Below are 25,859 nucleotides of genomic sequence, written 5' to 3'. Positions count from 1 at the left end.
TTTGTCTGTGACCCTTTCCAGCTTGAGATCTGGTCTGTACCCCTGAGGTAGTTTGTGGTTCCTCCCCATTTTCTTCCCCTTCCCCTGAATCGTCGTCACCCGAAGGAACATTCTGTGGGGCAGACGGGGTCACGTAGGGCGGCGGTAAGTGATCTAAAGGGTCCCATTCTTTCTGCCCTTTCGAGTCTTTATTAGTTACCTGCATTTGGCAAGATATCGTAACCGGTAGCCAACAAAGGGCATAATCACTTTCTTCCAGATTAACATCAGGTTTTGAATTGACATATAAAATGAGGGCTTGCCGGACCCAGTCTTCGTCAGAACCGAATCTAGGCCACCACACTGAGTCGCCCTGAATAGGTTTCTGGGACCACTTTTGACAGTATTTTACCATCTTCCTTTTAGATTTTCCCTTTCTTCCACCCTGATCCCAATTATTTAGCATTTTCCCTAACGGACTATCGTCAGGTACCCCGGGGTATGTGTCATTGTCCCTGTTTAAGCCTACCTTTCCCTTAATCGCCTTAGATCCCTTATTTCCCATTTCCGAGGACTTCGTATTTTTCCCGTGATAATCTATCACAATGTAGCCAATTCCCAGACCTTCAGTCCCGTGATCGCCCAGTTTCCTTTGCAGGCACCCCCGGTCTTTGGATTCCTGTGTCCTACGTCTCTGTGACACAAATCACAGGCACCCCGTAGGTACACGTTCCTCCTCAAACACGGTCTCTGCAAAATCCCTCACAGGCGAGCCCCGGTCTCTAGATTCCTGAGTCCCACGTCTCTGTAGAAAAAAAATCCACAGGCACCCCGTAGGTCCCCAGTCCTCCGGAAACATGGTCCCCGCAAGTTTTTTCTTACCTGGGTTCGGTGCACCGAAATTACTCGATCGTTAACCGTCCCCACTGCCTCGGGTACACCCCTCCTTTGTTTTCCTGAGCCTCCCGGATATCACTCGCTCAAACCGCGCGGGGCGACAAGTAGGGATCAGGGACTGCTGAACTCAGCAGGGTGCACCTTCTCCGATATCCTTCCTCAACTCCCCTCGCGGCCGGAGTGTTGATCCCGGATGACGAGCCCCCAAGTTGTTAGAAACGAAAATCGCTTCTCAATAATCGCTCTAGACAAATTCAGGAAAACAAAGTTTTATTAACAAGTCAAGTCTGCAGAGTCGGGCACCCTTAAAGAAAAGGCGCGCTGAGGCTTACAAAGTCTCCCATTATATACAGCACAAGTCCCTCCTCTCCTTGGCTCCAACAAGCCATGAGGTTCACATTCTTAAAAACATCATTATTTTTATCACAAAGTCTGCAACAAATGCCTTCAGAGTCTCTAAAGTTGTTGTTTTTCTCACCCTGTAGTCTTATCAGTCAAAGACTTATTCTTCTCTGTCTGTGCTAGCAGTCTTATCAGTCAAGGACTTATCCTTCCCTGCTGTGTGAATGGCTTCATCAATCAAGAGCCTGCTTGTTTTTACTATCGCTCACAAATTGTCAGCATTCTGCACAATTTAAACTATTCTACTTTTGAGTATATAAAATGGTTGTTAGAAAAGAAACAAAAGTTTTGTCTTTTATTATAGATCAGTCTGTGGTCCAGGCACATCTTAAAGTTTAAACCGAAATTACCTCTCACAGGATATAGGTAAAGTAGTGTTACTTCTGCAATTATAATTACTTATGCAAGGTAAATGAACTCTCAACGAAGAGCTGAGTCAACAAGAATGAATACCATGTGAAGGAAATATATAATTGTGTTTGTATTTGCTAAAATGTGCATACAAGAATGAAACATGCCTGCAAACAATGGTAGATGTTACAGACAAATAGATAAGGTGCTGTGAGGATGTAGGTTAAGCCAGATATGCTTGTACAAACAGTAGCTATAAGCATCTGTTTCCCATTTCTGCAAAAACAAAAACAAAACCCCAATTAAAATGTCCTAAGGTTCAATATGGTTGAGGAATGGGAGGAAATGTGACAAGTGGGGGAAATAGATGGTAGTGAAGGAGGATATACCTAACAATGGACCACAGCAGGATGTGGTGAAATAGCCAAGCAAAACTTGTACTTTGTTATGCACAAGGCCGGGTAAGGCAAGAGATAAACAATAGTAATGGGCACCGGGTTTGGAGTAGTGAATCCTATATAAGATATGTACTTGCTAAACTCTGCGTGCCCTATTCCAGGCACCACGCTTGCAAGCGTATAATAAACATACTGATTGCTTCAGATCTTGTCTCGGACTGAAATTATTGAAGTGAGTGAGCTTCGTTTCTCACACCAAGGCAGGAGTTGGTCAGGCATGGGAGGCCCTGGGATGCTGTGGGAGGGGGTTGATGATCAGTCACTGCCAACATGGCCTCAATGGGGAAGGGGAGGGTGCAAAGGGGTACAGAGCTGATTCCTTCTCCACCTGAACTGTCAGGATAATGGAAGACTCTCTGAGATACAATGATGGTTTGTGTGGGTGATGTGGGTCTGGGGGAGAAGGGTACCAGGCTCATGCAGCTGCTGCCTCTCTTCAGTCTGACCAGGGGAGCACTCCTCAAAATAAGGTCCCATGTCAAAGTGGCAAGATGTGTCATTCCATGGCCCTCCTTGTCAGACACAACATTGTCTCACTCGATAGACGAACATGTTCAGCTGCCATTTCTCTGAGATGGGAACTGTAGACTGTTCCCATTGCTAAGAACCTCTTCTGTTCCTATGTTCCTGACGCAGGGTCATTGCCAATGTGACCGATGGAGCCAGCTACAGCCGGTATCATTCCTGCAGTTGCTAACATGTAACAACGGGGCAGGGAGTTACAGGAGGGACAGATGCACCAGGAAACCCTGAGCCAGCAGCAACCTGCAGCAGAAGCTGAACAGCCTCCACCAGATGAAGAGGTCACTGCTGAAGGGCTCCTCGGGGTATATCACAGACCGAGGAGGGCCAGAGTCTTCGTCCTCGATGCCATCTCCTCCGGATGAGTGAAGCACAATATCAGAGCTGGATGGGGATGTCCCGGGATTATACCCAGCAGCTGGACTGAGACCTGGGACCTCCCAGGGGCCATCATGGTAACAGCTGTGTTGGACAGTCATGTGACTGGCCGTATCCAGGGAGCCACAGGGTCTTGTGTGGGGTTTCCCAACTGTCCACCCACAAAAGTCCCAAGACTGCGACCGGTGCCATCTCTGACAGATTACGCCACTTCACCTCCTTTCCCCGTGACAAGGTCAGTGCTGCAGCCTGAGCAGGAGGGTTCAGGAAAACAGTTGGCATTGCCCAGGTGTGGGCACTATCAACTGCACACACCTCAAACTGAGACGGCTGTATCACAAAACTGCAGAGTTCATCAATAGGGAGAGGTTCCTTTCCATCAATGAATTTAACATATTAAAATATTCATAAATAATCAATGATATACTTCATTGAGCCCCAAAGTGACCAATGATGAATGTGGCTTCCAGTGGGCACTCGGGAACCTGTAAGCTGTGAATACGGGCCATTGAGGTGTGTGGCCTGATGCTGAAACAGTGATTGGGAGGGGGATACGCAGTTGGTGCCAGGCAGCTTTAACCACGTCACCTCTGTGCTGTGGGAAGCTCTGGGTTATAGCTGCTGTGCCATGACATAGACAGTGAAGAGGAACTCTCAACTGTCACACCCATCATGCATTCTGACAAGGAGAGTCAGGGAATGACACATCTGGGGACTTTGTGGATCACAAGATGGCATCCTTTTGGGGGTCACTTTGGGGGTCTCAAGATGGTACTGCCGACAGTGATGCCAGTGTATCCCAGGACACAACGGCAATGACCAGTTCTTCCGGCCACAGTGAGTGTCAGAGCCCAGTTTACACCAGACAAGTGCAGTGCCCCATGGGCAGGGCAGGGAGTTAATGAGGCACATTTGGGACGGTAGTGTGAGAAAACCTGCTGGAGCTCACAGAGAGAGAATCCCTCCAAGAAAACCCACTGAGAATAACACTTTGCCAAAATATGATGAGATTCAGCCTTTGCGTGTAACCTTGGTTTCCTTGTTTAAGGAAAATTTAAATGTGTTAGAGACAGTACAGAGGAGGTTTACTGGATTAATACCTGGAATGAGTGAGTTTTGAGGATAGGTCAAACAGACTGAGCTTATTTCCACTCGAGATAGGAAGAGTGAGGGGTGAATTAATTGGAGCATATCAGACTCTGAATGATCTTGACAAGGTGAAGTTGACAAGGACGTTTCCCCTTCTCGGCCAATCCAGAACCAGAGGGCACTGCATTAACATTAGGGCTCACCCTCTGAGGACAGAGATGAAGGGGATGTTTTTGTCTTAGGGTTCTATACTTCAGAACTCTCTGCCTCAGAATGCTGTGGAGGTGGGGTTATTAAATATCTCAAAGACAGAGATGGATAGATTCTTGTTAAATAGGGATTCGAGGCTGGTTGGGGAAGATGGGAAGGTGACATTAAAACACAAACAGATCAGCCATGATCTTATTAAATGGTGGAGCAGGCTCGAGGGAACAAATGGTTTGCTTCCACTCCAATTTTGTACATACGTTTGTATCTGTCTAATCAAATTTGTCTAATTAAATATGGCAGGATCAGTCCTGTGTCATGGCGGGTGAATGAATTCTTTGTATGAGGAGGCAGTCAAGCCCCTCAGGGCAGTGTCTTCTGATCAGGTCGATGGTCAGGAACAAGAGGGTAATGCTGCAAGTGAGGCAGTGAAGGTGACCCAAGGAATAGAAACACAGGGTCCTCAGCCTTTGCAATTGCTCAACAGGTTTTTGCCACTGTGACTAAAAGATTAATGAAGTGGGATCCACAAAGTGGCCAGATGTGTCATATCAGTGGCTCTCCTTGTCAAAATGCACAACAGGCCTGACAGTCGAGAGTTCCTCTTCACTGTCTATGTTGTGGCACAGCAGCTATAACCAATAGAAACGCAGATAGTAAGAGTTTCTACAGATATTAAAAATAGAGAAACAAAATGAATGCCTGTCTTCAGGAATTTACGTTTGGGGAACAAATAAAGGAAAATGAAGAATTGGAAGTGTTTTATATCTTTCTTCTGGTAGGGAACATATAGGGACCATCGTCGAAATGGACTTTTTTCTTCATTCAGAGGATAAGGCTGTGCCGGCTGGGCCAACATACAGTGCCGAGACAGCTGTAAATTAGGAAATGGATTGAAGATAGAATTTCAGGAAAATTGCAATTGCAGCTGGGAAACACGTACTCGGCAAAGTATTGGAGCTGCAGACAACGGTGTGCCGAGGCCTTGTTAGACTTTTCCCTTAACAGTACCTGCAGGGGGCCTGCAGGTTAAGGCTTCCTGTACATGGATGATGTCGCCCTTTTCTGCTCGGATCCACTGTCCGTGCACAGATGCATATGTGACCAAATTGAACGGGCCTCGTGAGCCAAAGTAAATCGAGTCAAGAGCGAGGCCATGCTCTTTGGGAATTGGGCCAACCAATCCTCCATCCCCTTCACTGTCAGGACTGACCACCTGAAGGTATTTGGTTCGGAGGGGCTGGGGCATCTTGGGGAGAGCGTATCAAGAAAGTGAGGCAGAAACTGGCCAGATGGAAGCTACGGTTGCTCTCCATCGTGGGTAAAAACCTGGTCATCGGGTGTGAGGCACTGTCAGTGTTGTTATATGTGGCACATGTGTGGCCTATTCCCAGAACCTGTGCCGTCGCATTTTATATGGAGATTAAAGATGGCCAGGTTCCGAAGGGACTCGATGTACAAAGCTCTGGGCACCGGGGTAAAAACACACCCAAAGCCACCCTCACCCTGGTGGCCACCTTTGTGTGTGGCTGCATCAAGCTGTGCGTGGATCCCCGGTACGCAAACACCAAGTGTCACTACGTACTGAGGTTCCACCTGTCCCCGGTGTTGCACAGGATGGGCCTGGCCCCGCTGCCGCGGAACGCTCCAAGTAGTTGGACCGTTCCATATCACCTGTCCATGTGGAGCAATTTATGAGGAAAAACACTTTTGACCACAAGTCCATCAGGAAGTGGTCAGCACGTAGTGTCCTTGAGACCCTTCGGGAAAAAGAGAGGGCAGATCTTGTTGAGCAGTTTCCTGAGCAGACTGTCAAAGAACTTTCCAACAAGCACCAAGACATGGCTTGGCTGGTGGTGAGAAGGGCTCTGCCTGTGAGATCCTTTATGCAGGCCTGGACTCTCTGCCGCACCGCACGCTGCCCTCGAAGCAGCTGTGGAGGAGACGAGACTGTCAAACACCCCCTTCTGGAAGTGCCTACGCAAAGGAAGTCTGGAGGTGAATGCAGTGGTGTTTGTCGAGGTTCGTCCCGAGCAGCTCCGTGACGCGGGACTCCGTGCTCTACGGTCTGTTCCCCGGGATGCACACCAAGACCAACACCAACTGTGCCTGGAGGATCATCAACTCGGTGAAAGATGCTCTTTAGTCTGTCCGAAATCTGCTGATCTTCCAGCTGAAGGAGTTGACCCCGACTGGGTGTTGCAGACTGGCACATTCCAAGGTCCAGGACTACGTGCTGAGGAACGCGCTGAAGCTCGGGGCAGCTGCCGCCAAGGTGCGGTGGGGAAAGACCACCGTGTAATGTCTGCCTGCCTAAGAAGAACAGGGGGCCCATGCAGTAAGTGGGCTCCGCTGACACCTCAGCTAAATATATGGATGGTAAACATACAGACCTGTATATAGGAATGATTAATTCTAATCTCTATATGCAAAGAAATGGAATGTTTACATATGTATGTCATAACCAATTGTACAGATCATCCAAATATTTTATGAATAAAGTATATTTTTGAAATAAAAAAAGTTTCTATGTTTATACAAACTTTTATATCTTCTGCCTGATGGAAGAGGGTGGAGAAGAGTATAACTGATGTGGAAGGGGTTTGTGATCATGTTGGTTGCTTTCCTGAGGTAACGGGAATTATAAATGCAGTCAATGCATGGAAAGCTACGTTGCATGGTGACTGGACTGTGTCCACAACCCTCTGTAGTTCCTTCCAGTCTTAGGTAGAGCAATTGCCCTACCCATGCTCTGATGCATTTGGATAGGACACTTTCTGTGGTGCAACTATACAAATTTCTGAGTCTTTATGGGTATGCTGAATTTCATTAGCCTCCTGCGGAAGTAGAGACATTTCTGTGCCTTATTTACCATAGTGCCAATGTAGGTGGACCAGGACAGATTGTTGGTGAGTGAAACTCCCAGGAACTGGACATTCTTGACCATCTCCATCTCAACACCATTGATGCGAATAGAGATGAGCCTTCCACTCCACTTCCTGAAGTCAATGACCAGCTCCTTCATTTTGCTGACATCGATGGAATGTTATTGTTATATTGTATTGTTACACTCTCTGTCTCCTTCCTGTACTCCATCTTATCATTGACATCCAGCCCACAATGGTGCTGGCGTCAGCAAACCTGTACATGGAGTTGATGTGGAATTTGGCCTCAGAATTGTGTGTGTAGAAGTGGGCAGCTGAGTATGCAGCCTGTCAGTGCACCAGTTTGAGGATTATCGTGGAACTGGTGTAGTCGCCTGTTCTTACTGACTGCAGCCTTTGCTTTGATTTATTGCAGTCACATGTACCTAAGAACAGTGAAAAGCTTTGCAGATCTTAGCAAATAAGGACATACAGTTCATAGTCTTCTTAGTTAGAGCAAGGCCTTCAAGGTCACAGCTGCACAGGGCATGCACAAAACAAGGTCAACATTATGTGACATTAAAGAGGTCTATTCAGCAATGTAATAACTGCAGGGAAGAAGCTGATACTGAACTTGTTGATGCATGTTTTCGAGCTTCTGTACTTTCTGCCTGACAGAAGAGGTTGGAAGACAGTACAACTGGGTTGGGAGGGGTCTTTGATGATATTGGCAGCAGCAACGGGAAGTGTAGATGTAGTCTATGGATGGGAAGCTGGCTTCCGTGATGGACTGGAAAGCGGCCTGGTGGTCAGCAAGTCAAGAATCCAGTCACAGGGTCGAGCAGAGACCTCATTCCCAGAGTTTAGAGATGAGTGTGTTTGGAATTGTGTTGAAGTGACTAGGGTTTCTTCCATCAACCCCCTGAACAGGCTGTGAGTTCCAGTCTCCCACCACCCTCTGGGGCAATATGCTTTTCTTCACATTTCCTCAAAATCTTCTGCCCCTTTACCTAACTCTGTGTCTCCCTGTTCCCACACCACTCTCTAGTCATTGATCCCTCCGCCAAGGGGAAACCTTTCTTCCTGACAGCACCTCTCATTATTTTATACATCCCAACACATCCCTCTGCTCCAATGAAAACAAAAGCAGCCTCCAGTGAATGGTAAGGTGGCTAATGGGGGAAGAGACCAGGGGGTGAGGGATCAGATGGCAGTGAATATGTGTGTTGGACACCTACCTTGTTCTCAGACAGAGTGAAGCTGACAGTCAGCCCAGACACACAGAGGAGAGAAGCTGGAGTCCGAATCTGCTTCCACCGTCCTTTCAGGCAGGACATTTCAGGTAACAATGCTTCACATCAAATATATCTCACTTCACATCAAATATGTCCTCACTTCACATCAAACATCTCCTCACTTCACAACAAATATCTCCTGGCTTCATATCTGCTTCATAGCCACCTGAACACGTTTAATTGATTCACATCACCTTCACTGCAAGAATTCCTGATTAACCTTGTCCACCACTGGTCTGTTAAATTCATTGACATTAACTGGGAACTAATCACCTATAAACCAAGTGCAGTCACGCTAAACTGCTGTCAGACAGAAATAATGGTAAGGAATTTTATTATACATCCTAATCACTTATATTACAAATTCATCATAAGGATTGCATGCATGGTTTAAATAACAGATCCTTTGATTGATGATACACCTGTTTTAAGCTTATGGCATAAGATATTTCTACAAAGCAATGATCTGTACACAATGACTTTATAAGACTGGCACATGTCACTGAAACAGAGGGAGCTCCCCACCTCCCAAATAAAAGTCACCTTCAGAGACAGAGAGCAGAAATACAGTTCATGATATACTTTCAGGATCAGGAAAAAAATGTGGAACAGTAACACTGTCCTGATCCACTAAAAATTCAGCACTTGCCAACACCATACATCAGACATTGTATTTAAAGCAATAGGTTTGCTGCCTAAGCTGGGATTAAGTAATGGGATCCGGTTGTTGCTAAGGATTGTGCAATACTGATATACTGATTATTCCAGTTGTTAGTGAATTTTCTCAGAGTCTGTGCATATTTATCAGTGATTATTGGTGTTTAAACATTTTCCCAGGCTCTGCTCATTTATCGGTGATTATTGGTGATACTTCCAGGTATTTTCTCAGATTCCTCTGTCACTCCCAGGATCTCTCATTAAACGAATAATTAATGGATACAATATCGGGCTGGTGAACTGTGATTTTTCAATAAGCTTCATTGCTGCCTAAGTGTCACATCTGGGAATATTGCACAATATTTTATTTGGAGGAAAGGATAAAATTCTCATCCTCCCAGATTGTTACTCTCTGGGGACAGATTTTCAGTGCTTCTACGTTTTTATCCCCATAAGTGATCGATGGGCTGAAGGAAGGATAGAGTTTCTCAGTAAATGTCCCAGTGAAAGTGTAAATAAGGGTCTTGTTCTCTGCGTTATAAAAGGACACCTTCCCTCCCTCATAGTCCAAGCAGATACGAATCTTTCTGGGCTGCACACTCAGCTCTAAGAGTTTTGGCGGTTTATCACAAGCTAAATACTCGTGTCCATTTTTCAGGTTCACTGTCAAGTACCCATCACCTGGAGTCAGTTTAAATTTCTCCCTCCTGATGCAGGACTCCTTGACTACACCCACATTCCACTCAGTTTTGTTCCCTACGTCCACCTCCCAGGAATGTTTCCCTGATGTGAATCCCTCTGATCCCAAGACGAAGACGTAGGGATCAAATCTCTCTGGATTCTTGGGAAGCTGCTGCCGACTCCCGATGTATCTCACAGTGCGCAGGTCCTCAGACAGTCTAAGGGAAGGGGCTGCTGTATTCGGGTCCAAGGTGACTGGAGCTGGGAATGGATGAAGACAAATAAGATGTTAGTAAGGCTCACTGTAACCTTCACAGTCGGGTATAGTGACTAGGAAAGTCAGCAATGAACCAGAATTAGAAATCATCTTCTCTCCCTGTCTCCCTCCTTCCCTCTCTATTTCCACTCCCTCTCCACACACTCCTCCTGCTTCTCAACCATTTTTATCTTTCTCCCCTCTCCTCTGTCTCTCTCTATTCCATTCCCCCCATCCCTCTTCCTCACTTCAGTCTCCTTCTCCTTCCATCTCCACAGCAGCCCCTCTCCCTCCCCAGTTTACCAACCCTCTAACTTTTCCACCTCCTCTATCTTCCACTTCTTCTCTGCTCCTCAGCTCCCTTTCATGCTCCGTCTCCCTGCATTTTCTCTCTCTTAGTCTCTCCCTATGTCTCTCAGTGACAGTAAAAGAATAGCGACGTAGATCCCTGTCAGGATGATGTGTTGCTTGAAGGGGAATTTGCAGGTGGTAATGGTCCCATGTATTTGGTGCCCTTGTCCTTCTCGTGGTACAGGTCTCAGATCTGTAAATAAATAGTAAAGCTCCTACATTGGCACTGGCACAGTATATGGAAATCTCCAAGGCTCCAGAGTTTGAAATTGGGTCAGGGACACCTCCCTGGAGCAGATAGAAATTTAACAGATTCTGCATCTGCCCCCAAAATATCCCCACTGGAATTTCTGGGCCTGGGCAATTATTCAGTAAAAAATGTCAAATAGAAACAAGTCTGACAATTATTGTATTTACAACAGAATAACCAAAGTAAAATTCAGTTGTTTACAAAAAAATGGTTACAAAGAGACAGCTCCCTTCTACACATAATTGTAAAAATTGTTGAAAAGCTGGTGTCAGGAAACTCACACCCACCCGTATTAATCACCGTCAGCATCTTTTTCCACAGTCTGTACTGCAGGGAGCCAATGTACTTGCCCACATTTATTAAAGGGTAAACCTTCTGTGGCTCTGGGAGGGGTTGCTTCACACTGAAACAGAAGATAAAGGTCAGTTTTGGGTCATTCCATGATGAAAGATGAATATGTTAGAAATAAAAGTCAAATCAAGGATTTAAATTTTACCTTTTCTGTATATCCTGAAATCTCTGTGGAACAAAAACAATGAACACTTTAATACTTGGTGAATAATTTGCCACCATCGCCTTTGTGTTTTTACTTGGGTCCAGCTTACAGTTAAATGCACCAATGCTATTTGCCTTAGTAACCCTCTATAGTCACAGGTTCCACATTCTAATCACTGTCTGGATAAAAACGTTTCTCCTGAGTGTCCTATTGGAACTATCATTGACTACATCATGTTAATGGCCTCTTGATATGGACTCGCCTTCTGTCCTGTGCCATGACCATGGGTCAGAATTCCAAAGTGCTCTGGACTTCTTTAACTTGGAATTTCAAAATGTGCTTGAACCCTGCTAAAAGCAAGCCATCCCATAAGGAATATGTCACAAATTGCAGATGCACTTTCTTCCTTTTGAAGCACTGAGGTTAGAACACCACTTCCAACTCTACTAGTGCATGCCAGTGGGACTGAACATTGTTGTGCGTACCAGACATTAGCATACTTTGCAGGTCACTATCCCCAAGCCAACATTTGTGTTGCAGGTCATGACTCTCTCTCTCTCAGTCTGCAAGCTAGATGTCAGAGAGAAAGAGAATAGGAGAGCAAAAGATAGGAATGGAGAATTCACTTTGAATTTTGGAATTCAGTCATGATTGAATAAAAGCCGGCCTAGAGAATATAAACCATTCTGTAAAACAAAGGATCATGAAGATCGACTGCTCACCCGTCAATATCAACACGGCTGGTGACATCCGCAGCATTGGTTTCAACATTCAACCATCTGCCATTTGTGAACAATTCATAAACGATTCCATTTTATTTTACATTTTGGACTCACTTCTTATTTTAAATCTGCATGTATGTGTGTCAGTAATTAATAAACTCACTCTTTATAAACTCAAACAAGTCCAGTTAAGTTTGCTCCTTTTGTGACACAGAAGGGATTTGTTTTTAAATTAGTTTTGTTAATAGAAATGGAGGAGGAGAGTGACTGAAGAAGGAGAGCCAGCTCATCCCTCCATACCCAGAGGCTTAACGGTTTGTTATACCCATGTGGAATTATAAGAAGTAGGAGAACCTCTCCAGGATCTGGGTGGAACACTATCAAAACCCTTTCAATAAGGAGACTTCCTTCTGTCAATCAGGTCCTCAGTGTTCTTTTTTTGTTAAAAAGTCTCAGCCAATTGAATCTTTCCTGATCTGTTTAAGACTCTGTTATCTCACTTTTTAGATTAGAATCAGTCTAAACATTATGGCACAGACTGAGAACACAGGGGGCTAACACCTTCAACATATTGTCTCGCTAAAACCAATTGTTGCAGTTAACCTGAGAATGCAACTTTTAAAAAATAGTTTTGTGATTTACACTTGAAAGAAGTGAAACTACCGTGGTATTCGAACAGATGAAAGACTCAACAAACAATCAAGGTATTTTTCATGTATAATTTCAGTTACATCACACTGTAAATCTTTGCTATAAATTCTATCTCTTACAATTGTGTCCTCCACAACCACCTAATGAAGGAGCGGTGCTCCGAAAGCTAGTGCTTCCAATTAAACCTGTTGGACTATAACCTGGTGTTGTGTAATTTTTAACTCTGATCTGTGTAACCTGTCAGTCCTAGTGAATTATTATTACTGCTTCTCTGTGCCTTTTTATAATATGGGACTCTTACTGTTCATGGATATTTGAAGAATTCTCTAACAGCATTTAACATAACCTCTCTGCTTTTCAGGATTCCGCCATTAGAAATGTAGTCCAGGGTACTATTTGCTTATTCTCTGGCCTGACTGACCAGACTCACTCCTCTTATTAATTTGTGCATGTGCTACTCCAGATCCTTGTGCCCTCGACCCCATTTAGCTGTTTAGTTCCTCAGCTGAATGTAGCCTTTATATCCTCCCTTTCAAAATAAATCACCTCACACTTATCTATATTTAAGTTCCTTAACCAAGTGCACACCTTTTCTGCAAGTTTATTAAAGTCTTACTTCATTTTTTTTGCAATTTTTTGAGCTAATTTCCCAATTTGTGGTCTGGTAAATTTTGAAATCATACTTCCTATTCCTGAAACCAACTTGTTTTTATAAATCATGAAAAGGTTGATTTCTAAAATTTATTCACAGGGTGTGGGCATCACTGGAATGCCCGGCATTTACCACCTACCCCCAGCTGCTCATAGCACAATTAAGTTTTAAGTATTGCTGTGAGGCTAGAGTCACATGTAGGCAAGACCACAGATGGATGGCAGATTTCTGAAAAGAATCAGATGGTTGTTATTCTCACAATCAACAGCAGTCCATTGACATCACATTAGTAATTCCAGATTTCTAAACAATTTAATTTCTACCACGGCAGCATTTGAGCCTCAGTCCCCAGAACATTATCTGAGTTTTTGAGTTAACAGCTGAGTGATAATAACACTAGGGAATAGCCACCCTTGCTCACGTAATTTCTCAAATCAAGGAACACAATTTAACTTAAGTCTGTGCAGTTGTCATCCCTATTGTGCAGTTACAAATACTTTATTTGTTTTTAATCAAACAGCTTCTGGAGGAGGTAGTGGTGAGCTGCTTTCTTGAACCTCTGCAGTCCCTGGGACACACAGTGCTGTTGAAGAGGAAGTTCGGGATCTTGACCCAGTGACAGTGAATGCAAAGTGATACAGTCCTGGGTCAGGATGGTGCATGGTTTAGAGAGTGACCTGCATGGTGATCCTGTACATTCGGGTCTCTTATCCTTCTCGGCAGAAATCAGGATTGTGTTGGAATCATCCCCAGTTCCTGGATGAGTGCACTTCCCTCAACACTCAAGAAGCTTGATACCATCCACGACGAAGCAGCCCACTTGAAATGGCATGACATCCACAAACATTCAGTCACTCCCCCACTGATGCTCAGTAGCGACAGTGTGTACAATCCACAAGATGCATCGCAGAAATTCACCAAAGGTTCTGAATAGTACCTTCCAAAAATGTGTCACCCATCACCCGAAAGAACAGCAGCAGATAAATGGGAGCACCATCCCCTGCAAGTTCCCCACCAAGCCACTCACCATCCTGACTTGGAAATATATCACTGTTCCTTCAGTGTCACTGGGTCACAAACCTGGAGTTCCCTCCCTAACAGGACACTGTGGGTCTACTGATAGGCAATAGGCTGCAGAGGCTCAAGATGGCGGCTCACCACCCACTTCCCCAGGCAACTAGAGATGGGAAAAACAATGTGCAGGCTCAGCCAGCCACACCCACATCTCACAACTGAGCAAAATAGAAGTTGGTGGTGGTTGTGGGTTTGAAAGGAGCCTTGCTGAGTTACTGCTGTGCATCTTGTAGATGGTACATACTGCTGTCACTGGACACTGGGAGTGGAATGACTGACTGTTGAAGATGATGGTGAGGAAGTTAGAAAGCCACAAAGGGATCAGTTCCATTTTAATTCTTTTTCCTGACACACTGGGGACTCAAGGGTTAAACATTCCACTGCTAAAAGGACTCACTGCAGTATCAAATGCATGCATGTCCATATAAAATGAGGCAGGACATCACAGTAGGGGGCGCAGGCTGACTCAGAGAACTGCATCCTCTGGAGCCATACATGTGGATTCCACTTGCAGTCTCAGGCAAAGGTACTTGTCCTCCCTGGGCAAGACTGATAGTCTTGGTCATAACCCTATTAACTGGCTCCTCTCCCATTATCATGCTTCCCCTTCCTTTTAACATAGGTATGTGAATCCCACAATGAGAACAAGCAAAGTCCTTCTGTTTAAATCTCCGCCCATCAACACATAATTATGAAGAATACGATAACCAGTGTAATCCATCCACTAGTTATCACAGGACATCGGCAATCACTGGGCCTAGTAAAATTATAATTACCTATCTTAAACAATGTAATGACAATCAAGCATGTGACTTATAGACCTTTTGCATTATTCCTATTAAAAAATACTGCCTTTGTGTGTAGAGCAGAGATTCGTGGAGAAGTATCACCACAAGTAAATGCACAACTACTTTCGGGGACATTGAGAATCTCTCGGCGGCTGTCCAAAAATAAAGCATGTACAGAAACTTGTGTCGTCCAGATTTGTGGAACAAAATATGCATCAATAATGGGTAGGGTGACAATCAAATGAGTTGCTTTGCTCTGAATGGTGTCTAGTGTCTCTTGAGTATTGTTGGACACATATTCACATGAAAATGAAGAATATCCAAAAGAGTCTTCAGCAAGAGAACATTTGTATTCTGGAACTCATTACAACATGGAGTAGTTGAGGTAAATTTGCTGAGTTACCTAGATGGGAAGACAGACCTGACTAAGAATGGAATGGGATATGTTGATGGGGTGAGAGAATGAAGTGGAGGTGGAATCCTGTATGGAGTATGAAACCAGGCATGGCACTGTGTGCTAGGTACTAGGCTGTGCAAATCAACATAATATCCAGAATTTGGATGGTTCATCCTGCCAAATCTGGAAACTATCTCAAAGGAGGGATGTGGGAAGCAAAAATTAATCAATAAGCAGCGACCTTTAAAAACTTGACATTGTCTTGTTCCCTTAGCTCTTGTTTAATATCCTGGAGAGTGACTGAAAGGGATGAGATTTCTTCTGTTATCTTTGCAATCCTCTCCTTCATCTCCTGAATCTTTTTTTCTTTTTCCAGTTTCAGATCTTCCAACACAATCCTCTCCTCCTCATGAAGGAACTGGTGAAGTTTTTCAAAGTCGGCTTGAATCTGTTTTTCTGTATTTACACACTGACGCTGTGGAAAACAGTGCAAGTTTAGATTAAGTGAGCTTGTCTCTTCATGACCATACAGAGAAAAGTTTTCCTTCATGATGTACAATCGAGTTAATTGATATTGCAAGACAATTCATTCTGAAGATCAAGCTCTGAGAGTCAAGGTGCTGTAAATTCTTTAAGTTAGATTTCACGGACAACAGGGAAGTGTCAGCAATGATCTGTGATTTGCAAAAGTGAGATATAATTTTGGTAATGGACATTGGACAGTTTTTCTTAAAAATAGCAAAATGATGTCAAATGTACCTGAATGTGAGTAAATGTTTTCTCATAATCACTCTGCACAGTGTTACATTCCTGCTGCTTGTCCAGAATCAGTTTCATCAAAGTCTTCAATTTGTCCTGAACAAAGAAAGCTCATTAATTTTTTTTTTAGATTAGATTAGATTACTTACAGTGTGGAAACAGGCCCTTCGGCCCAACAAGTCCACACCGACCCGCCGAAGCGAAACCCACCCATACCCCGACATTTACCCCTTACCTAACACTACGGGCAATTTAGCATGGCCAATTCACCTGACCTGCACATCTTTGGACTGTGGGAGGAAACCGGAGCACCCGGAGGAAACCCACGCAGACACGGGGAGAATGTGCAAACTCCACACAGTCAGTCGCCTGAGTTGGGAATTGAACCCGGGTCTCATGGCGCTGTGAGGCAGCAGTGCTAACCACTGTGCCACCCACCTAACCACCGTGCCGCCCATTATTTGTACATGTTTATGTCAAAAGCAACGAGAACTTTAAATAACACATAGTTGACTTGTTGAACATTCTTTCAGCTTGATTATAAATTGAGAGGTGACCCAACAGAGCGGGTGTTAAGCTGATGAAGAAGTCGATAGATTGTATCGAGGAACAGAGGATTTAGAAGGTAGCAACAGGCCATTCAGCCCTTTGAGACATCCGACTGTTCCATAAGATGATGGCTGAACAGGTCCCTACCCAACCCCCTCCATAATCCTTAACGCTCCCTCCACTGTCTAACACATATCAAGCTAACACAGCCTATTTCAGTGATCCAGGCCCCACAGATTAACAGAGTCGAGAGTGTGGTGCTGGAAAAGCGCAGCAGTTCAGGCAGCATCCGAGGAGCAGGGGAATCAAAGTCTCAGGCATAAAACTAGATTAGAGTGGTGCTGGAAAAGCACAGCAGGACAGGCAGCATCCGAGGAGCAGGAAAAACGACGTTTCGGGCAAAAGCCCTTCAACAGGAAGGATGCTGCCGGACATGCTGTACTTTTCCAGCATCACACTCTCGACCCACATGGGGTGGAAAAATATCTCAATTCCATCTTCAAAGGGGTTAATTTTAATCTGTGCCCCCTTGTTCTAATCTCTCCAGCAGGGGGGAGGTATCCTGTCAGTATTTGCCCTGTCCTGACCGCATACCCGGAGAGTGGTGGGGACTGAGTCTCGGAGCGATGGCTGGCCGAGGGAGCTGATTGGTGGGAAGCGCTTTGCATCGGCTCCGGAGGCGGCTGCTGAGTCGTCGCTTGGGCTCTGTGAGGCATGGAGTGGGGGTTTTCGTGGAATATTCCCCCGACAGATGCACTGCATGGACTGTGTAGCCCGGAGCTGGTCACTCGCGTGGGCTGAAAAGCCCAGAAGGTGGGGGGGAGGGAGGGGGTGACTTTAACGCTGGTAAAACAGCGAAGAAGGAAAGTTGGACTTTCTTTAAGTTATCATCCTTTTTTTAATTCTGTGAATGGCACCATGTACAAGCGACTTTTCACTGCATTGAATGGACATGATAATAAACGATATTCCTATTCAATCATAAGTCCTCTCCGGGATTTGATATTTCAATGAGATCACCCCTCACTCTTTCCAGTCCAGTGCTAAGGGCACAAATCTCATCCATCCTTGCCGGCTGAGAGTCTGGTACAAGGAAGTTAGTGCTGGGCCATCCAACGGTGCCAGCAAGAAACACTTCTTTGCACAGAGGGAACTGGCTATTTTGAACTTTCTTTGCCCCATCCCAACCTGCCCTAAAGCCAGAGAACTGAGATCTTTTAGAAATTTCAGACCTGAGGAGAATAGATTTTTGTACAGTGAGAATTAGACAGGGACAGACAGTTACGATCCCTGCTGATGGTAATAGTGGACAAGTCAGATCTTGGAATGGACACTGCCTTAGACAATAAGTTTTGTGCTTTTGCAGTTTGGTTGTTTCAAAAGAAAAAGGAATAACAAGACAATTTACAGAAATATATGTGTATACACACACACACACACACATACATATAGCATATAGATACCCACATTATATATAAATTGGCAATTCTAGATAACAGCAAAGAGAGAAACATCCACCCTATCCTCAACAATATCCTTTACAATCAACCATAGTGAACTATCACTCCCATTTCTACAGCGCAGAAATTGCCATTTCAGTCTGCACCAACCCTCTGAAGATCATCCTAGCTTATCCCTGTTCTGTAACAACAGCCTGAATTAATGTTAAAATCATACATCACCAGGTTATAGTCCAACAGGTTTAATTGGAAGGACACTTGCTTTCGAAGCGATGCTCCTTCATCATGTGGCTTCAACCACCTGATGAAGGAGCAGTGCTCCGAAAGCTAGTGCTTCCAATTAAATCTGTTGGACTATAACCTGGTGGTGTGTGACTTTTAACTTTGTTCACTCCAGTCCAACACCGGCATCATCAAATCAAGAATTAATGTTATTTGAATGTGTATACATAGAAGCACTTTCAACTATTTTATTTGGTTGATATTAATTTCATAATGTATGAGAAATATTTCCCTAGTTCTTAGTTTAAACAACTGCTCTAAGTTAACTAAAAATAAAGTACTGCAGATGTTAGAAATCTGAAATAAATGCAGAAACTGCTTGAGAAGTTCAACAGGTTGGGCAGCATCTGGGGAGAGAGAAACTGAGTTAATGCTTTGGGTCTGACTTAAGTCTTTTCAAGAACTCTGAAGATGTTCCACAGAAGAATTGTACTGGATTGAAAAAACTAGCTCTGTTTCTCTCTCCGTAGATGCTGCCAAACCTGCTGAGTTTCTCCAACACTTTGTTTTTGATGCTGAACTTAATAATTTCACTGGTCTGTGCCAATTCAATCGCATCAGTGATTGAATTCACGCAGAAAATCTCTTCACTTCCTTCTCCCAAGTGCAGGAGTATTTCCAAGTTACTGATTGGTACTTTTTATCGATGTGTTGTTTTCACTTTTTTGCTTTATGAATATGACACAATAAATTCGCCTCACAGAATCTGTCTCAGTTATAATAAGTTGAATTTCCCACTTTGGGCCGATTTTTAACTGAATGAGGGTATACATTTTAGATGTCTAGTGATCATCATTAATCAATGTTGATGATTTATTGTATTTTCTTATAGTTCGTTGAGAAGCAGCAGTTTAGATATGGTACATTAGTTAATTAAGCAAAGAAAGGAAATGAACAATCCGTGGCCATTGAGAGCGCTTTATCAATCTTGAAGCCATTCTGGGGAAGGTAGGAGCTGAGGCAGTGCACTTCCACATTCCAATAGTTCTACGTCCTTTTGTGATGGTCTCTGGTCAACTTCGATGGTCCCGGTGTCAACAGCCTTTGCTCCTCTCTCAGGAGAATACTTGGTCTTCCCCCTCATCTCCCTGGCTCTCTCTGCCCCTTCTTCTCCTCCTGTCCCTTCTCATTATAACTTATTTTGGGAGTTGGCCATCAATACCATGTTCATCACCTCTCCTCTTGGCCAAATGGACATTAGACAATTACTTCTGAGTCAAAGACAGTTGTCCACTTGTTCATATTATGACAAAGGTGTGTTTTGTCCTGCTCCAAACACCTCTGTCTATATTCAAAAGCAATGCAATATCTGTCTTGTGATTAAATTTAAAAAGATAAAAGGCAGCAAGGTGGCTCAGTGGTTAGCACTGCTGCCTCACAGCATCAGCGACCCTGGTTCAATTCCCACCTCGGGCAACGGTCTGTGTGGAGTTTGCACATTCTTCCCATGTCTGCAAGGGTTTCCTCCCACAATCCAAATATGTGCAGTAAAGGTGAATTGGCCATGCTAAAGTGCCCAGTGCTAGGTACATTAGTCAGGGTAAATGTAGGGGAATGGGTCTGGGTGGGTTACTCTTCAGAGGGTTTGTTGGGAATCTAAAATAAAATTCAATTCAATTTTGGCAGCACAGTGGTTTAGTGGTTAGCACTGATTGCTCTCAGCGCCAGGGTCCCAGGTTCGATTCCAGCCTCAGGCGACTGTCTGTGTGGAGTTTGCCCACTCTCCCTGTGTCTGCGTGGGTTTCCTCCGGGTGCTCCGGTTTCCTCTCACAGTCCGAAAATGTGCAGGTCAGATGAATTGGCCATGCTAAATTGCCTATGCTAAATTGCCCATAGTGCTAGGTGTATTAGTCAGAGGGAAATGGGTCTGGGGGTTTACTCTTTGGAGGGTCAGTGTGGACTGGTTGGGCCGAAGGACCTGTTTCCACATTGTAGGGAATCTAATCATAAAACATAGGTGCTAAGTTAGCATGGAGCAGTGTTTTTTTTAGAGCAGAAATACTATGCTATTTTCTGTAGATTGTTAAGGTGCAAAGATGGCCTTAAGTAGAATGATGTGCTCTTCCTGTCAGATGTGGGAGATTGGGAGCATTTCCCATGTTCCTGGTGATTATGTCTGCAGTAAGTGTGTTTGGTTGCAAATCCTATCGTATTGCATGGATCAGTTGGAGCATCAGTTAGAGGCAATGAGGAATTTACCGGAGCTAGAGGATGTGATGGATGGCAGTTATAGGAAGGGAGAAAAACTGTAGATACATTCAGGAAAGATAGGAGAGGGAGGTAGGTAGTGCAGAAGTCTCCTGTGGCTATCCCCATCTTAAAAAAGGTATGCGGTTTTTGGAAAACATAGGGGGTGATTGACTCTCAGGAGAATGTAGCACAAACAGCCAAGTTTCTCATACTGAGACGGGCTCTAATGTAACAAGAGGTATGTCAGGTTCCAAGCAATCGATTGTGATAGGGGACTCTCTAGTCAGAGGCACAGACAGACTTTTCTGCAGCCGACTGTGGGAAATCAGAATGGTGAGTTGCCTTCCTGGTACCAGGATCAAGGATATCTTGGAGAGAGTGCAGAATATTCTCAGAGTGGAGTGAGACCAGCTGGAGGTCGTTGTATAGATTGTTTTTCTTTCCTATGTTATTTGTTACAATGAAATTCTGAAGGGGGAATATAGAAAGTTAGGCAGGAATTTAAAAAGGAGGTCCTCAAGGGTAGTAATATCTGGATTCCTCTCAGTGCTATGAGCTAGTGAGGGTAGGAATAGAAGGATAGAGCAGATGAATGAGTGGATGAAGAGTTGGTGCAGGGGAGAATCATTGGAATCTCGTCTGGGATAGAAGTGACCTGTATAAGATGGACGGATTACACGTGAAATAGAAGAGGACTAATATACTGGCAGGGAGCTTTGCTAGAGTTGCTTGAGAGGATTTAAACTAGTAAGGTGGGGTGACGGAGATAGAGAGGAAAGAGATCATTCTGGGACTGATACAGTCGGGAAAGGGAGCGAGTCAAACAGTCAGGGCAGGCGGGAACAAAGCAGAGATCAAGGTGGAACTGATGAATTAAACTGGATTTATTTCAATGCAAGAGGCTGGACAGGGAAGGTAGGAACATGAGACTGCGATACCACAGCAATTACAGAGATGTGCATCAGGGATAGACAGGACTGGCAGCTTCATGTTTCAGGATACAAATGTTATAGGAAGGATAGAAAGGGAGGCACGAGAGGAGGGGGAGTGGCGTTTTTATTAAGGGCTAACATTACGGCTGTACTTAGGGAGGATATTCCTGGGAATACATCCAGGGAAGTTATTTGGGTGGGACTGAGAAATAAGAAAGGGATGATTACCTTATTGGAATTGTACTATAGACCCCTCCCTTCCCCACCCCTCCCAAAAGTCAACAGGAAATTGAGAAACAAATCTGTAAGGAGATCAGTTATCTGTAAGAATAATAGGTGATAATGGTAGGAGATTTTAACTTTCCAAACACAGACTGGGACTGCCGTAGTGTTAAGGGTTTAGATTGGGAAGAATTTGTTAAGTGTGTACAAAAAAAAATTCTGATTCAGTATGTGAATGTACCTACTAGAGAAGCTGCAAACCTTGACCTATTCTTGGGAATAAGGTGACTGAGGTGTCAGTGGGGGAGCACTTTGGGGCCAGCGACCATAATTCTATTTGTTTTAAAATAGTGATGGAAAAGGATAGACAGGATCTAAAAATTAAAGTTTGAAACTGGAGGAAGGCCAATTTTGATGGTATTAGGCAAGAACTTTCAAAAGCTGATTGGGGGCAGATGTCCGCAGGTAAAGAGACGGTTGGAAAATGGGAAGTCTTCAGAAATGAGATAATGAGAGTCTAGAGACAGTATATTCCTGTTAGGGTAAAAGGCAAGGCTGGTAGGTGTAGGGAATGCTGGATGACTAAAGAAATTGAGGTTATGGTCAAAACAAAGGAAGCATGAGTCAGGTATAAACAGCAGAGATCGATTGAATCCTCAGAAGAGTGTAAAAGCAGGAGGAGTATACTTAAGAGGGAAATCAGGAAGGCAAAAAGGGGACATGAGATAGCTTTGGCAAATAGGGTTGAGGAGAATCCAAAGCACTTTGGTAAGTACATTAAGGACAAAAGGGTAACTAGGGAGACAATAGGGCCCCTCAAAGATCAGCAAGAAAGCCTTTGCGTGGAACCTCATGAAATGGGGGTTTGGGGGGGGATACTAAACAAATATTTTGCATGAGTGTTTACTGTAGAGAAGGACCTGGAAGATACAGAATGTGAGATAAAAGATGGTGACATCTTGAAAAATTTCCATATTACAGAGGAGGAAGTGCCGGATGTTTTCAAACGTATAAAGGTGGATAAATCCCCAGGACCTGATTAGATGTAACCCGAGAACTCTGTGGGAAGCTAGGGAAGTGATTGCTGGGCTCCTTGCTGAGATATTTGTATCATCAATAGTCACAGGTGAGGTGCTGGAAGACTGGAGGTTGGCTAACGTGGTGCCACTGTTTAAGAAGGGTGGTAAGGACAAGCCAGGGAACTTATAGACCGGTGAGCCTGACGTCAGTGGTGGGCAAGTTATTGGAGGGAATCCTGAGGGACAGGATGTACATGTATGTGGAAAGGCAAGGACTGATTAGGGATAGTCAACATGGCTTTGTGTGTAGGAAATCATGTCACACTAACTTGATTGAGTTTTTTTGAAGTAGTAACAAAGGGGATTGACACAGGCAGAGCAGTGGATGTGATCTATATGGACTTCAGTAAGGCGTTTGACAAGGTTCCCCATGGGAGAGTTGCTTTTCAGACTGTAGGCCAGTGACCATGGTGTGCCACAAGGATTGATGCTGGGTCCACAGCTTTTCAGCATTTATATAAATGATTTGGATGTGAACATAAGAGCAAGTTTGCAGATGACACCAAAATTGAAGGCTTAATGGACTGTGAAGAAGGTTACCTGAGAGTACAATGGGATCTTGATCAGATGGACCAATAGGCCTAAGAGTGGCAGATGGAGTTTCATTTAGATAAATGTAAGGTGCTGCATTTTGGAAGAGCACATATAACTGTATTTCTATTCTCTGAACTCCCAATAGCTGATCATGAGAGGTGAAGCTGGGAGCTTTCAAATCTTCATGCTGCACCATTAACAGCTAAACTCCTTCTGACTCAAACGCAGAGAACTGTTACCCTGGTGAAGCTGGCTGGCCCAGTTACCATGCAATATCTACTGTCTGCTGGAGCATAAGTTCTGCTTTAAGACTCCCTGGAACCAATTCCCAGATACTGACCTCGCTAATGGCCAATCATCTTGGTTAAGCATACTGTGAACACTTCTTAACAAGCATCATCCTCCAATTAATTTTCAGGCCTGACCTCACGAAGAAACATGTTTGTTCCTTCATTTCTTACACAAGCTGCTGCCCACAATCTGAAGGTTATCTTCAGCTCACGGGTCACAGCTCCAAACCAAAAATAATAAATGTAAGAAAATAAAACAAACAGAAATTTGTGCAGGTTCCAACTCAATGTTTTTACTGATCTGTTTAAATTCTATTTTTCCTATCCTATTCAGTTAAGCTTTGTCTTTAAGGCCAAATATTCCTTTTTGGTTTGTTTTCCAACTGCAATTTCTTCTTTTGAAAATTATTACTCTTTGCTCTTTTTGAATGTCCTTCTCTGGGAGTTATTTCCTGTAGGTGTTCTCTGGTTCACAGGGACTTTCCTTTCCTCTGTAACTCACCCCTCCCCCTCTCTTTCCATTGAAATCCTAGTAAATACCCATCTGCTCCTTCAGGAAATACCCAGAGGAATTAAGTTTCTTCAGTTTCCTGGTACCTGTTACTTTACTCAGTCACTGAGACTTTGCACCACGGATCAGATTCACTGAGTCATAGAATCACAAAGGTACAGCAACGAAAAGGCCCTTCAGCCCATCAAGTCTGTGGCTGCAAAAAACAAACACCTAACTATTCTAATGCTATTTTTCAGCGCTTGATCATGTACACCTGTGTATCCAAAGCGTACATCTACATTTTTATTAAATGTTATGTGAATTTCTGATTCTATTACCCTTACAGGCAGAGTGTTCCAGATTCCCACCAGTCTAGGTCAAAAAAAGTCCTCAAATCCCCTCTCTCTCGCCTGTTCCTTACCCCTTGCACATCGATTTGATATGAGCCATTACACACTATTTCTCTTTTTGCAGGTACTGTCAGACTGCTGGATACCTACAGCATTGACTGTTTTATTTATAATCTCTCCCTTTCCATCCCTAGTTCCAGAAGCAGTGATACACAAGACAGGGCATTCAACAATTGAGTATTAAATAAAAACACATTATTTAACATGGCTTAAATATTCAGCAACACTCAAACCTGACTCTCCGAATGTTCCCTGTTCAGGATTCCATTCTCTGTTTTCGGCATTTTATTTTACCCAGTGTCTCCTCACCTTAAACTCTTCAGCAGCTTCTTCCACTGGCAGCACCTCATGGTTTTGATGATCTTTTGAAATCATACAGCTGATGCAGATGAGCTGATTGTCAGTTTGACAAAATAATTTTAACTGCTTTTTGTGTAGGCTGCATTCCTGCCGAATTTCACAAGCTTTCTCACTTTTTACAAATGTCTCCACGATGTCGGCGAGGATGTGGAATGGTCTCAGGGTCCTGGAGGAAGCCTCCTGTCTACAGACAGGACAAGGGGCAGTGACCACTTGCTCCCAGTACTGGGTTATACAGGATCGGCAGAAACTGTGATCACAATCGATTAAGACAGGATCTTTGTACAGATCATAGCAAACAACACAGGAAAGATCATCTTCCATCCTGAAGGATTGACGATCTGTGCTCTAAGTAAAATGTTTATTGGTATAAAGTTTCTGTCCCTGATTTGGGATCAAAGTTCATTTTATATCACAGTCCAGGTTACGAAAGCAGAGGGAAAACTGATCAGCATAAATAAGTTACTAAGGTAATTTCATCAGCTGGCTGAGTCCCTTGGATTCCTCTACATGGACTCCGAGGCCCATGAATTGTTACAGCTACAAAATGGTGCCATGGGGATATCTTCAGCTAATCACCACAGGTCATGCATTCAGATCCCACATTACGCTGCAATAAGTATATCCACATTTCCCATCTGCTTCATCATTAGCCTAACAAATATTACCAACTCATTTCAGCTTCACCACAGGAATTCCAGATAAACTCTGTCCATCCCTGGTCTATTATATTCACTGATGTTAACTGGGAACTGGCCACCTATAAAACTCGTACAGTCACTCAGCACTGCTGTCAGGCAGGAATAATTGTGAGGAACTTTATGATAGATCCCAATCTCTTACATTATAAACTCATCACAGAAAACACACACATTATAAATA

At 44.0% G+C, this 25,859-nt stretch overlaps 1 protein-coding gene across 1 annotated transcript; it reads right to left on the bottom strand.

Moving 5' to 3' along the window:
* Positions 1-8,753: 8,753 nt before the first annotated feature.
* LOC122541488 (zinc-binding protein A33-like) lies at positions 8,754-25,782 on the bottom strand. Its single transcript, XM_043678298.2, has 6 exons — positions 24,927-25,782; positions 16,177-16,272; positions 15,659-15,892; positions 11,134-11,156; positions 10,925-11,040; positions 8,754-10,041 (listed from the first exon to the last, which is right to left on the bottom strand). The coding sequence occupies exons 1-6, from the start codon at positions 25,299-25,301 to the stop codon at positions 9,464-9,466; spliced, it is 1,422 nt and encodes a 473-aa protein (XP_043534233.2). The 5' UTR covers positions 25,302-25,782; the 3' UTR covers positions 8,754-9,463.
* Positions 25,783-25,859: the final 77 nt, after the last annotated feature.

Source organism: Chiloscyllium plagiosum, unplaced genomic scaffold (assembly GCF_037043375.1).
Source record: "Chiloscyllium plagiosum isolate Xiang-an unplaced genomic scaffold, Cpla_swu_hap1 HiC_scaffold_35, whole genome shotgun sequence".
NCBI classification, from domain to species: domain Eukaryota; kingdom Metazoa; phylum Chordata; class Chondrichthyes; order Orectolobiformes; family Hemiscylliidae; genus Chiloscyllium; species Chiloscyllium plagiosum.
The sequence above is the reverse complement of the archived record's forward strand: the minus strand, read 5'-3'. Positions and strand labels throughout refer to the sequence as shown.